The sequence below is a fragment of the Engystomops pustulosus genome, chromosome 1, assembly GCF_040894005.1.
Source record: "Engystomops pustulosus chromosome 1, aEngPut4.maternal, whole genome shotgun sequence".
Taxonomy (NCBI): domain Eukaryota; kingdom Metazoa; phylum Chordata; class Amphibia; order Anura; family Leptodactylidae; genus Engystomops; species Engystomops pustulosus.
This window is the reverse complement of record NC_092411.1, coordinates 113,649,858-113,665,152: the sequence shown is the minus strand read 5'-3', so window position 1 is coordinate 113,665,152 and position 15,295 is coordinate 113,649,858. Positions and strand designations below refer to the sequence as shown.

Here is a 15,295-nt window from a genome sequence, read left to right as displayed (position 1 = left end):
CTTACTCGGATCCATCTGTACATCAGAGGGAGTCACAACATAACCTAAGAAGGAAACCTTCTGGACGCAAAAAACACACTTTTCCAGCTTAGCGAAGAGGTGGTTTTTGCGCAACCTGGTAAGTACTTGGCGGAGATGTTGCTGGTGAGAAACCATATCAGGAGAAAAAATCAAAATATCGTCTAGATACACCACCATAAACACACCGATGTAATCATGAAAAATGGAGTTCATAAAGCCTTGAAAAACCGCTGGGGCATTACTCAAACCAAAGGGCATAACCAGGTATTCAAAGTGCCCCAAAGGTGTATTAAATGCGGTTTTCCACTCATCCCCTTCTCGGACCCGAATCAGGTTATAAGCCCCTCTGAGATCTAATTTAGAGAAAACTTGGGCCCCAGAAACCTGATTTAAGAGATCCGGGATCAAGGGGAGGGGACCTGAGTTTTTTACCGTTATCTTATTTAATTCTCGATAGTCAATACACGGCCGTAAACCACCATCTTTTTTCTCAACAAAAAAGAACCCGGCCCCAGTGGGCGACTCAGAGGGACGAATATGTCCGATTGCCAAACTCTCATCAATATAACTCTTCAGTGCCTCCCGTTCTGGTACCGACAAGTTATATATACGACCCTTTGGCAATCTAGCATCAGGAAGAAGGTCAATTTTACAATCAAACTCCCTGTGAGGAGGAAGGACTTGGGACAAGGGTTTTGAAAACACATCTGAGTAGTCCGAGAGAAAACCTGGAAGACCCTGATCTTCCGTCACTACTGTACATAGTGAAACTCTGGTCAGGTGCTCCTTACAGAGAGGACCCCAATGAACCAGCTCCAGAGTTTCCCAATTAATTACCGGATTATGGATCCGGAGCCAGGGTAGACCAAGAATGACATTTTCAGACAGGTTTTCCATAACTAGAAAAGAACACCATTCTTCATGCATAGCTCCTACCATAAGCTTTATCTGCGGGGTTCGGAATTTGATCAACCCTGCCTGTAGAGGGGTCAAATCCGCACCCGACATCTGGATAGGAGTGGACAATGGAATCAATGACATGCAAAACTGAGAGACAAAATTATAATCGATTAAATTAGTCGCAGCACCTGAATCCAAAAAGGCGCGACCAGTGCAGGAAACAGACTGAAACTTAACCGTACAAGGTAAATACATTCTAGACACAATAGGGAGTACCTGAGCTCCTAAGCAGTCCCCCCGACTACTGCTTAGGAGCGGAAGTTTTCCTGCTGCTGCCTCTTGGAACAGGTGTTGATCTGATGATCAGGACTTCCACAGTAGAAACAAAGATGGCGTCTTATTCGATGTTGCTTCCGCTGTGCAGGAGAGATGCTATCCAGCTCCATGGATTCCAATTCTGGACTACCTGGAGACGGACTGGCCGCTGGCTGACAGTCCGAGGACACCCGAGGTGATCGCCTGGATCTTAGGCGACGATCAACTCGGATGACCAGAGTCATAGCATCATCTAATGTCTGAGGCTCGGCATAAGCTAAGACTAAGTCCTGTACTCTGTCTGACAGTCCGGACATAAATTGGTCTTTTAGGGCGCAGTCATTCCATTGAGAGTCAGTCACATACTGTCTGAACTGGGCACAATAATCTTCTGCTGTCCGTTTTCCCTGACACAGAGATCTAAGGTGGGAAACTGCAAGTGCTCGGCGGTCAGGTTCGTCATAAATCTGGCCTAAAGCAGAAAAAAAAGCGTCAAGAGAAGAACGGGATGGAGAGTCAGGTGGGAGAGAAAAAGCCCAATTTTGCGGATCCCCACGCAACAGGGAAATTACCACGCCCACCCTTTGAATCTCTGTGCCCGATGAACGAGGGCGTAAAGAAAAGTAAAGTTTACAGCCCTCCCGAAATGAAAAAAATTTCTTACGGTCACCAAAAAACACGTCAGGGAGAGGAACCTTAGGTTCAGGCGTGGGTGGCAGTGGATCCTGCGGTGATGTCTGCCGTGGAACCTGCATAGATTCCTGAATTTGGAGACGGGAAGCTAGATCCTGAACAAGCTGAGTTAGGGTCTGGACCTGAGCGACCACAGCTGACAAAGGCTCCATGGAAGGAGAGAATGTAGCAGGTCGGATACAGGATGCAGACCTATGTGTGGCCAGTGTTTCTGTTAGGATTGGTACACAAAAGACAGGGGATAGTGTGCCCTGAGCTTGCCCCAACCTCTGTCCCTTCCTATAGCCCCCCCACGCTAAACCGTGGGGCGACTACTTGAAGACTCGAAATATTCTGGGTAAGTGTGGGAAGGGGAACACAAACAGACTGACAAACATAAAACATAAAAGAATCGTAAACAAGCCGGAGTCACAACTAGAGGGTACGTCAAAAGCAGAATCAGTAAGCAAGAGTCAAAGTCCAAAACTAGCCGAGTTAGCAACAATATAGATACAGATACAGAGCAATACAAACTAGCAGCAACCAGGTGGAGAAAGGGATTTTCAAACACTGGCACTGGTGACTAGTGAAGCTGCAATTTATGCAGCCAGAACTCCACCTCCAGAACCTGATAGGTGCTGGACAGCATCTGGGAATTAACCCCTCATGGTGCAGAAACAACCAGGCACCAAGCAGAGGTTCAAAGTCCCAGCCACTCCTAGACAGCACGAGATCTTAGCAGCCGCTGCCCAGGACGAGAGGTGGAGTTTGCGCGGATACGCGCCGGGGTTCGGAGAACGCTGCTGGTACCACCAGAAGAACCAGAAGTCCCAGCAATCTCCCTAGCGAACCTGACACATGTAGCAATGCTGTGATCATGCCACAATGTTGCCATGTGATCAAATGCTGAGAAGAGGTATTGGAAGTTGTACTTGGGAGGGGCTTGCTGAGCACGACACACACCCTGATGCCTGGTAATATAAGATAAAGTTGATTTATGGGGAAGTAAGTTAAGAAGAGCTCTATGGGAACCGTTCACTAGCTATATTCGTGAAAATGTGGTGACTGGTTCCCTTTAATATGGCAGCACATTATGAATATCAAACACAACTCTGATGACACTCAGATTAAATTGGATAGCACAATTTCCTAAATGAACCCCTTTGGGTGTCAACGTTTTCAAATTGGTCACTTTGAGGGTGCGTAATGGCTGTGTGGTACCAGAAAACCACCTAAAATCTCCAAAATCCATAATGATCTCCAGTCATTCCACGTCATGTGCCGAGCCCGATATGTAAGAACCACACAAAAAAATTACAAAGTATGGGAACTTCTTGTAAGACAATTTTTTCCAAGAGCACATACCAAAGGTAAAAAAGGCTTCAGAATCCAAATCTGAATATTGTAATTTATTTTCAAGTATTCATCCAGTTAACAAAAAATATGTTTTAGGGCGTGTGTATGTATGTATGTATGTATGTATGTATGTATGTATGTTTATGTGTGTAATGACTTAGTGGGGCCAGGAAATAGCAATAAGAAAATAGGCCTCCAAAATCTATAATGTCCTTCAGGCATTTCATATATGCTGAGCCAGGCGTGCACATCAATTATTCAAATACATTTGATCTACGGAGTAAAAGGGTAAAGTTTCCAAAACAATTTTGTCTCAATCTTTTCTAACCTCTTAATATTAGTATATAAAATGGAAATATGCCCCCCCCCCTTTAATTTTCACCATTTTTCCTTCAAGTACAAATATTAAGTATAACAGTATTTGCCTAACTCTGCACTAAGCAAAAAGAATCAATTCTCTAAATTTTTTTTTATCTATTTTTTTTAATTGTTTTTACAAAATTTAAACAAGCACCTATATATGTAAGTGAAATCATATACATGTTCAAGACCCCAAATTCTCGGATATACTAAACATATTAATCTATATTCAAATATACACAGCATATATTCAAAACAACCAACAATACTATTAAATATTACATCATAACATAAATGCCTACATATATCCCATTTATCCAATAGTAATACGTTCACTAGAAATCCACCAACATATATATGTAATATCAATACTCCCTCAGGATGTTAATAATTACCTAATTCCAGTTATCATCTATTTCCATTTTTCCCAGGTTCTAGTCCATTTCTCTATTGTGCTCCTATTTTCTGCTTGAATTATTTTTTGTATTGCTTAACCTTAACCACTTAACGACCAGGCCCTTTTTAGTTTTTTCACTTCCATTTTTCACTCCCCGCTTCAAAAATCTATAACTTTTTTCTTTTTACACGTAAAAGATCTGTGTGATGGCTTGTTTTCTGCCTAACAAATTGCACTTCATAGTGATGGTATTTAATTTTCCATGTCGTGTACTGGGAAGCGGGGGAAATTCCAAATACAGTGAAAGTGGTGAAAACTGCATTTGAGCCGTTTTCTCCTCGCCTCACCTCAGTATCTTTTAAGTCCTACCACTATTACTACCCCATTCTCTTATTATAAATACCTTAGCTAACATCAACAGTATAAGAATAGTTGACTGATGAACAGTTCTATTCTCTAAGGTACCGATTCTTCCAATAATAGCTGCCAAAATTGATGGATTGAGGGAGATGCTATTCATACGTTGGATATTTCACTCCAGAACTTGTAGATTTCTGGACAGTACCAAATAACGTGTATGAAATCAGCCCCCACCTCTCCACATCTGTTACATTTGGATAATTCCCTAACTTTCATCTTGTATAAATCAATAGGGTAGTAATATAACATGTAAAGAATCCTAACCTGAATCCGTCTATAATTTTTATTTATTGATCCTGCCCTGACTTTTCTGTAGATCCCTCCCACAGTCCACCCCTGATATCACCCCTACCAATCTTTCCCATCTCTCCTTTGATTTATGTATCACACCCACATAGTGACCCCCTAACCAGAAACGTATAAATACCCGCAATCAGTCCTTTTCTTTCTATTTCTGAACTTTTTCTCACTCTAATTGCATTAATCGCGTGTACTAATTGAAAATCTCTTTAAAAAATCCCTTTCAACGATTGCAAATTTTTCTTTCATAGAATCAAAACTTATTACCCTTCCATTCCCTAATATCTGTGAAAAATAATAGATACAGAGGGGCCAAGAGCAGGGGGGCGCACGACAAGACTGGATAATGGTTCCAAATAGATTTTCCTTTTTATTGAGTCATCAAAGGTACACAGAGGAAACACCACGCGTTTTGGGAACTGGGGTCCCCTTTTTCAAGTGGATAAAAGGTCAATCGCTGGAGTGATTCGTGGGCGCTCCAGTGTGTGTCATTGAGGATTTTGGCTGTCATTAATCTACTGTGTATAGTCACCTTAACCCCTTAATGACCAGGCCCTTTTTTCTTTTTGCGTTTTCATTTTTCACTCCCCACCTTCAAAAATCCATAACTTTTTTTTTATTTTTTCCATGTAAAGGGCTTGTTTTCTGTGTAACAAATTGCACTTCATAGCGACGATATTTAATATTCCATGCAGTGTATTGGGAAGCCAGAAAAAAAATCCAAATGCAGGGCAATTGATGAAAAATGAAAATAATTTCGCCATTTTCTTGTGGGCTTGGATTTTAAGTCTTTCACTGTGCACCTCAAATTACATCTACTTTATTCTTTGGTTCAGTAAAATCATGGGATACCAAATTTATTTTGGTTTTTTATAATGTTTTTATACATTTACAGAAACTAAAAATCTCCTTTACAAAAAATCTTCATTTTGCCATGTGCTGGCGCTAATAACTTTTTCAGTGCATGGAGCAGTCTGTGGTATCATTTTTTTAAGACTTTAGATGATGTTTTCAATGCTGCCATTTTGAGGACTATATGGCCTTTTCATAACTTTATATATATATATATATTAGCAAAATGACTAAAAGGGGCATTTTCGACTGTAATTTTTGTTAGTGGGAATAAATGCTGTGTACTATATTGATCACGTATTTTGGGATGCGGCGATGCCTAACATGGTTAGAATATTTACTGTTTATATTTATATCAGTTCTAGGGAAAGGGGGGTGATTTTAATTTTTATTATTTATTTTACTATTTTTAAGTTCTTTAACCCTAGGTTGTCTGATCCTGCCATACTACAGCATAATGTGCAAATCAAACCTTGTATTACAAGCAACACAGCTGTCATAGCAACAGATCTCCGCTCCACGATGACGTCACGGGGAGGGATGATCTAAGCCAACATGGTGGCGCCCACGCAATGCTGGCTATTTAATGCCGCTGGCAGCTTTGACAGCGGCGATCAAACACCCGCAGCCGATGCATGATGTAGTAATGCGCCACGTATTGTTAAGGGGTTTAATTGAACCTGTCAGCAGAAACACTGTATTATATTTTCAAGGAGATTAGTCCCTTTCATGGTCCGGCGTTGTGGCATCATTCATAAAATTATCTTTGCTTTGGGAAGTAATTTGCTGTATAATATTACTGAGGTTAATGGTTTAGCACTGAAGTCCAACTCTTCTCAACCTCAGAATTCTGTAATTCGTGTCTCTACATCCAGGGCCATCAGTAACTGACTTTCCTGATCCACTGTTAAAGTTCTGGTAGGGAATTGAGATCTGTAATTACACATTTTTCTCTGTAACTTTAACAGTGGTTATCTCCGGTTCTGTTACATTATATTAAAAAATGTGTTTCTAGGTTCAATGTTCATGAGAAATGACATTTTAAAGTTGGCCACTTTCTTGATACACGTCCTATATGGCATTTGCCAATATTATGTATATAACTGTATGGTAGTTGTGAAGAAGTTAAATTTGATTATAGGGATTGGCTGACAAAGGCAAAATTAACTTGGCTGTTTCCATAAAAAAAAAAAAAAAAAAACAGATTTATAACTGAATGAAAGTGTATTTGTATTTGCCACATAACTAGTAACGTTTTCAAATTAAGTAATTAAACCATTTTGTGTTATGCACTGTGTTTTAGCTGGAAGTTGAAAATACCCGTTTACGACAAATAAATAAAACCCTTTCCGAAGCACTTGAAGCACGAAATGTTACTTCTGTACTCCTTGAAGATGATGGTGTTCTTGACAGCATTGAAAAGTCTTTCAACAAATTCCACGCTTTTCTGGACCTTTTAAAAGATGCAGGGTAGGTCCAACTTGGGTGATAGCTCTCCTCGATAAAATCGGTAATACTATAATTTATTTTTATTTTTGTGTCCTGTCAGGAGGAGGGGGATCACAAATATATATTGTGTGATAATATACCAGTCTTTATGGAAAAACTGTGCATGCTAGCATATTTAGTGGTAGGTAACTGTTGTAACGGAATGTGTGGGTTTTTTTTTTTGTTATGTGTTACATTACTGTGTTGCTACCACTCACCCCTCTGATATCTATAGGAAGCAACCGCCATAGGAAGTCACTGCCCGGACAGTGATACATAGTGCCTTGTAGTGCATGCACCACTTCGTGAATATGCCCAATAGGGGGCTGTGAGTTAGCTGCAGTTTGTGTGGCTAGCTCACAGCCTAAGCACTTGGTCATGTGTATGAGGCTTTACAGTGAGTTTAAGCTTATTTAGGCAATAGAATGTCTCAAGGAAAAAACTTAGGGTTGGCCACTTACACCAAACTTTAGGGCAAGTGTAAATAAGGTTTCTGACATTTTGCTTTGCCCTCTTTTACCGCCTTTGTCTGGGTGATATTTGTTTCCATGGGAGCCCCAAGGATCTGTTTAAGTATTTGCCAAGAAGGGGAAATGAAGCTCAGATCTTATACTCTTGAATATAGCCCATTATCTTTTTGGGCTAAAACTAATTTACATTTTCCTGTGGGATAACACTACTCTTTATACTTAATAATACTTTTTTTGGCTTTGTTTTTCAATTTGGGGTCACTATTTGGGGCTTTTCACTGTTTTAACACCACAAGAGCTCTAAATGCATCATGATGACTAAAAGCCATCAAAATATCAAAATCTTCTCTCCAGAAGCTTAACCGGTTAAGGACCAGGCCCTTTCCTGTTTTTTATTTCCGTTTTTTTTCACTCCCCACCTTGAAAAATCTAACTTTTTTCCCAGGTTCTAGTCCATTTCTATTTGCTGCTTGAATTTTTTTTTTTGTATTGCTTAACCACTTAACAACCAGGCCTTTTTTAGTTTTTTCACTTCCATTTTTCACTCCCCGCTTCAAAAATCTATAACTTTTTTCTTTTTAAACGTAAAAGAGCTGTGTGAGCTTATTTTCTGCGTAACAAATTGCACTTCATAGTAGTGGCATTGAATATTCCATGTCATGTACTGGGAAGCGGGAAAAAAATCCAAATGCAGTTAAATTTGTGAAAAACCGCATTTGCAATGTTTTCTTGTGGGCTTGGATTTTACAGCTTTTACTGTGCACCCCAAATTATATGTCTCCTTTATTCTTTGGGTCGGTACAATTACGGGGATAACGAATTTGTGTAGGTTTTATAGTGTTTTCATACATTTACAAAAATTAAAGCCACCTGTACAAAATGTAATTTTTTGGGGGGCATTTTGCCATCTTCTGGTACTAATAACGTTTTCATACTTTGGCGTATGGAGTTATGGGTGGTGTAATTTTTTGTGACTTTTGATGATGTTTTCAGTGATATCATTTTTAGGATCACTAGATCACTTTTTATAGATTTTTTTTTTTTTTTAATATATTTTTCAAAATGGCAAAAAAGTGCCATCTTCAACTTTGGGCGCTATTTTTCGGGGTTATATGCAGTGAAAAAACATTATTATATTTTGATCGGGGACTTTCGGACGTGTCGATACCTAATGTGTTTATGATTTTTACTGTATATTTATAATATCCGTTCTAGGGAAAGGGGGGCGATTAGAATTTTTAGGGGTTTTTTTATTCTAATTTTTTTTTTCTTCTTACAATTTTCAGACTCCCTAGTTTGCCTGTTCGATGTTATCATACAGTATATGGGGATTTTTCTCCTTATACATTACAAAGTGCTGATAGCACATTGTAAAGAAAGGGTTAAAATGAGACAGCCTCAGGTCTTTGGAAGACCGAGGCTGTCTTGGTGATGGATCGCCGCTCCCCAATGACCTCAAGGGGAGCGACTTTCCTCGGCAAGATGGCGGTGCCCGTGCGGGGCACGCCGGAATAACACCCGCAATTGGTGCAAGCAATATGCAGCAAAGACCTACCGGCTATGGTGAAGGCTCAGCCCGTGAGGCCTCTCCATGCACCTGGACCTGACGAGCGCCGTGAATACTTGGCGGGCGGTCGTGAACCAGTTAATGGTGCACATTTGTGCCTTTTTCCAAAACAACATGGGGTATTTCCATTCTTTGAAAAAATAGCACCAAAAATTTTGTGATGGTTGTTCTCCTGTTGCACTGAGTTAAAGGGACTTTACCAGCTTCCAAGGCACCCAAAGGTCAAACTAACAACCTGTAGTACACTTTATAAACTTACCAAACATGCCTTACTTGATTTTGAAAGGCTTTATTAAGAGACAATTACATTTTTATGCAAATTAGCTTCTGGGTGCACCAGCAAAAGGCTATGACCGATGAACATCAATTTTCTTGTCTCTACACCTTTTTCAGCTAGGGATGTCAATTATTGAGTAAATGAGAAGTAGCGAGTAGCACTGGGCTGACCTGAACAGCATCAAAATGTTGAAAATGGGAGCACCTGGAGCACCAAGAGACCAAGAAAATTTAAATTATTCTCTTTAAAGTGCCCTACATAATTATGGATCAACTGTGGGGTGATTTGGCAGACCGTATATATAAATATAAATATAATATAAATTATAATATATGAATATAAATTATTCAGTCACATAGTTACATAATAAGTATGATTGAAAATAGACAAATGTTTATCAAGTCCAACCAAGGGAGGAAAAGGACAGGGGTAAGAAAAGGGATGTCACCTCCAATTTGTCACTTCTGTTTCAGCTGCCCTATTAAAGGGAACCTGTGGCTAGCCACCCCCTCCCATCCCCCACAAACTATGCACAGTACCTTTTAGAGGTCTTTATAATTACTAAAGATCCAGTCATAGAGGTGTGGGCCACTTTAGCATACAGTCAAACTACCCTGCCTTTTAACTGATACTTCTGGCCTGACCTTTCTCAGAAATGAGGGAGTTGAGAGAGATGCTGACTGTGTGTGATTTGCTGAAGAGAATTCCTGAGGGAACAGTGATTGAGGAGGTTGTGAGAGAAGTTGGCTATTTTGGCTGGTGGAGGGAGTCACTGGTGACAGGTTTCCACTATAAATACCTTGTCTTTTGACATTTTTCATCAAAGTCAGGACAGATATTATTTACCATCTAACAACTGCAGTGAATGACTGATATGTACATACACCAAGATCAGTTAATGGCTGTAGTGCTCAGTGGACAAAAAAGCACCAAAAAGTGTGATCACTTGTGGTTCAGCTGGAATGGGAAGTATGAAATATTGTAACCTGTGGAGTGTATAGAAAGTCATACAAGCCACATGTTTTTATTTCAGTTTATTTTCTTAATAAAGAAGCCATGTGCAGATGGCTCAGTTCACTTTTAAAAGAATTATTAAATAAAAGCTACTCTTGCCTCGTGTGTTTCCCTGTTGAATGAAGTATGAAGTTTGTGGTAAGTTTTTTTTAATGCATCTAACTTGCCCATCTTAAATAGAAATATCAGACTACATAAGCTTAAAATTCTAAGTTTGTTATGAATTAATTGGATTTATAATTTAAGCAGCACGAGTGCTGTTAATCTACAAGCAATTGCCCAAAAGGTCATTCTTTCAGACCTTACCAACACTAGACTTTTCACTGCTTCCTAAAAAACCATTAACGGTTTAAACGCTTGGCTGTGCTATCCTCATGAAAAGAATCAGACCTACTGTACTTTGTTTTGCACTCTACCTCATTACAGTATTCATTAACTATGTTGGATAACAGTCCATGTAGTCTGCTTACGGTGCACACCAGGTCTGCCGTGTAATCTGTGTAAATGAACATTTGATGTTTCTAGTGGAAAGTGTTACTAATGCAAGATATGATCTTCTCAGAACATTGGAAAATATCCTTAGTAAAAAGCTGTGCGTGAGCAATATTTCATATGTTCTGTTTGTTGGAATACAGTATACAGTCAGTCCTCGGGTTACATACAAGATAGGTTTGTTCTTAAGTTGAGTTTGTATGCAAGTCGGAACTGCATATTTTATAATTGCAATTCCAACCCAAAAATTTTTTTGGTCTCTGGGTTGTCATAAGAACCAGGATTAACAATAAATCTTCATTACAGACACCTGTGATAACTGTTACAGCTGATCATTGTTGCCTAAGGCTAAAGTACTGTAAATTATCAACATCCAGAGGTCCGTTTGTAACTAGGGGTTGTCTGTAAGTCGGGTGTTCTTAAGTAGGGGACCGCCTTTACCAATACTCCTATGCCCGGGTCTCAGACAGGCTGTCATAGCACCAGATTGTTTCTACGCATTGAGGTAATTGATGGACGCACATGTGCTGACGCCATCTAGGTGCCGCTGCCACATTTGACGGTAGCACTTAAAAGGTTAATATCCACAATCAATGGTGGCATTGATTGTGGGTATATGCTGTAGAATTCTGCAGTCATCGGCTCAGTCTGTGACCCCTTTACATAAATCTTTAAATGCCGCTGTTTATTTATTTATGGTGTGAGACATTAAGTGGTTAAAAATTAGCAACACTTAATTTTATTAACTTACTCATAGCAAACCCCATTTAGCTTTATTGGTCTTCATCCAATAGCAATTTCACCGCAATCGTCTGTTCTTTCATGGGGTTAATAATATGCATACCTATTCATACAGTTGTAAAACATAATCCTATCTTTACCAGCTTTCGGTTATTAAAAGGTGGAACAGCAGTGGTAATGTTAGTCCGTGACTAGCACAATATATCATACAATGTCGCTGAATTCAATCTGCCCTTTTTGGGCCCTTCTTACAGACAGAAATAGATACTTACCATCGTTATGTATAATTTATTTATAACCTATTGCAGAAGACTTTCATGAATATGAAAGGCAGTGCAACTTGATGGATGAGATTTACAAATGGCACAAATGGGCACAAAAAATGTTTCTGGTATTTCACAATAAATGTATTTACTCTGTGTGCCAGCATTTACATATGCCTCGGACACCCAAACTACCGGTAGTTCTTGGTTTCCACTACGGAAAGAGGATGTCGCAATTATTTATCACTATCACAATTTTAAAATGGTTTACTTCAAAATATGTTTAAGGCTAATTTCTGGTAAGGAGTTGACCTCCCCCAACCCCCTCTCTGTGTGATGCACTTCCTGCTTATTAATCCTAAAGGAGGAGGGGGTGAGACATTGTAACAGTCTGTAAAGCCATATCACAGAAGCATTTTACTTTGTGTATATATAAGAAGATTACCCCAGTCACTGCACCTGCATCTATGAGTTTGTTGAATGGATGGATGCGTTTTGGTATATATTGGTCTTTGTCTAATTACAACACACATTTGTATCCTGGCATGGTAACCATTGAGATGTTCTGTTTTAAGGTTCGGTCAGCTTGCTAGTTTGGCTGGTATTGACCAGTCAGACTTTGCACTACCTGGGGATCCGCAATTATCTTCTACAATTCAAAGGGATCAACAACGCTCATCTGAGATTTTCCATGGCCTACAAAGAACCTACTGTGTTGACCAGGTACTTATCATTATATGATGAACACAACAGAAACATTAAATATTTGTGTGTAATCACTTTTGGGAAAACATGAAGCTGAGTATTTGCGTGTCCAAGCTTGGTTTTGCGGCTTAGGCATTCCGCTAAACTAAACAGAATGGCAACAGGCCACATACTTACTCTTTGTAGGTTACAGTTATCTATATGTTTCTTAAACTATTCACTTTTTCCATGTAGTGTTTGAAGCCAAATATATTGGTGTAGAGTCTAAGGTTTCTTATCCAGTCTCCAATCAAACATTGCTAAAATGAGAAAAATGTCATCTACTTTTGCTGAGTCTGACATATTCATGTACTTCCTGATTTTTTGCATTTTTTTATAGCAAGTATATTTCCCAAGAAGTTGAGATGGACCCCTACATAGATAAATATGTGACTTTTTTTGTAGAGCCATAAATATGGTCATGTTCTGGTATCTCATGGGACCATACAAATGTGAACAGAGGCTGAACGCTTCCTGCTCGGTATTGCAATAATGCTCTGACTCTCAGGAAGGGGAGACCCAGTGTCAGTACTTAGTTGTAAGTATAATGGCACTGCTTCCCTCAGACCAGATACATTATTTTAACCCTGGAGCAACTAGCAAGGGGGAAACAAATTGGTTATTAACATCACAAAGGTATTATTGAGCAATATCATTTTAATCATAAGTTTCAACATAGAAACATTTTATAGAGGCTGTAGATAGTTTGGCATTATGTTCCATGTTATTTTTTAGGTTGACAGAAAAGATAATCAAATTGCCCCCTCAGAGGGATCTAATACAGTGGGTGCACCAGCTAAACCTCCACCTTGTGCTTCTGATGGAATTGATGCCAGCAGTGAAAAGAGCAAAGAAGAAGAGGGTCTTGATCTTTCTGTTAAGGATGTCCAGGCATGCAGAAAACAAACCATCGCTTCTGAAGAGCAAAGAACCAAAGATGCAGACGTTTTGAAAAAATGTGACCTGTCTGACGGTGAAAGGGCTGGTAGCGAGTGCTCCGCTTCAGATTCAAGCAAAAGTACAATGAGTCGTGCCAGCAGCAGTTCAAAGGAATCTGGTAGTGGCAAACACAGAAAACACTCTTCAAAAAAAATCTATTCAAAAGGGACAAGTAGAACTCGCCCAAATAACTTGGAGAATTGATTAGTCACATAACTTCACTTTTTAATGATGGATCAAATGGGTACAATCTCCTAAATTAGTATAGCAAGTAAATATTGTGTCTTGTAGTGCACCATTTTAAATAAACTTTTTTTTTTTTTTTAAGGTTGATTTCTATTTAAAAGAAATCAACCACGCAAAAATTTTTTAAAAAACTTAGACCTCTGTTCCTCTTCATTTTGATCCTGGCACCATCCGTCGCTAGTTACATAGAAAACAAACCTAAAAGCTTTAAAAGCCACATGTAGCTGACATTATTTCATTACTGAAATCCTACACGTTACAGGTGAGAGAGTGGGGTGTTTGCGTTCCTCTGAGATGGGCGTCATTATGGTCCTGCAATTGTGCCTCATTTTCCTGGTCACTTGCATGCACTAGATTTCAGTAGTGGAATTATGAAAAGGAATTGTATGGACTAAAAAGGAAAATAAGCTGCACTTGCAGTTTAATTCAGAAGTAAAAAATAACCAAGCCAGCTGCTCCGTTATTATAGTAACTTCCATAGCAGCGACTAGAGTGACCTGCACATGTACAGATACTACTACATCCATTGTAAGCTATTGCTGTTCATGTATTTAAATTACACATTTGTGTCATTTTCTACATTTTATCTTAGTTTTTAAAATATATTTATACAATTTTTTAAATACAGTAAGCAAAAAATAAAATGATTTTTGTTTTTCAGTTTTTAGTGGCTTTTCTTAAATGTATGACATGCAGTATATGAAAATTTGTTTGTATTATTAGCAAATGCATATTTTAGTGGGAAGAGGATGTAATACAGTGCCAGAATACTGGCTACATGCTTTTTATACCTTCCTTATCAGAGCCCCAGCAATAATGAATGAAGCTAGGCAATTCAGGCATCAGAACCTACTTTGTAGTTCAGGTCATACACTATATGAATAAAAGTATTGTTGATTAGTAGGATAGATGAAATGAAAGTGTATAGGAGCTACAGCAAGAAGGCCATATAATGTTACAGAGTGGGATTGACAATTGCTGTGATGGAGGGAACCTGTCAATTAAAGGGGGATTTCCACTGAGGCAAGATTCTTAAATATACTCAGGATAACAAAATAACACATTCTCTAATTCACTGTTATTAACAAAAATACAGCATTTCACAGATATAATTCTATCAAGTCCTGATGTACAGAATTTTGGTTATCTCTGGTATAAGACCATAAATCTTCTGACTATGGATTCTTCTCATGAATAGCCTATCTTGTCTACATACTGCAGTGCTCTCTGCCTTCTGCCCATCCCACCTGCATTACAAGACATGCTCAGACATGAGCTCTTCCTTCCACCAAGCAGCAGTGTACAGAGACTTACTATACTAGCTACAGACAGATCAGGTGTTTATAGCCGAGCTGGGAGTGTCTCTGTGTTTTCTATCCATCTCTTGGATTTCCTTATCTCTGAATTGTCTCATCTCTCTTTTTCTATGTGTCAGACAATAGCAGAATGTTCAGAAGATAA

At 39.1% G+C, this 15,295-nt stretch overlaps 1 protein-coding gene across 6 annotated transcripts in view; it reads left to right on the top strand.

Annotated features, from left to right (window-relative positions):
- CEP78 (centrosomal protein 78) overlaps window positions 1–14,111 on the top strand; it is a 75,209-nt gene extending 61,098 nt beyond the window's left edge. For all 6 annotated transcript variants that reach the window (XM_072150903.1, XM_072150902.1, XM_072150906.1 and 3 more), the window contains 3 exons: window positions 6,897–7,063; window positions 12,481–12,628; window positions 13,385–14,111. In XM_072150903.1, coding sequence (XP_072007004.1) covers window positions 6,897–7,063; window positions 12,481–12,628; window positions 13,385–13,792 — 723 coding nt within the window. In that variant the 3' untranslated portion in view covers window positions 13,793–14,111. The remainder of the gene's footprint in view (window positions 1–6,896; window positions 7,064–12,480; window positions 12,629–13,384) is intronic.
- Window positions 14,112–15,295: the final 1,184 nt, after the last annotated feature.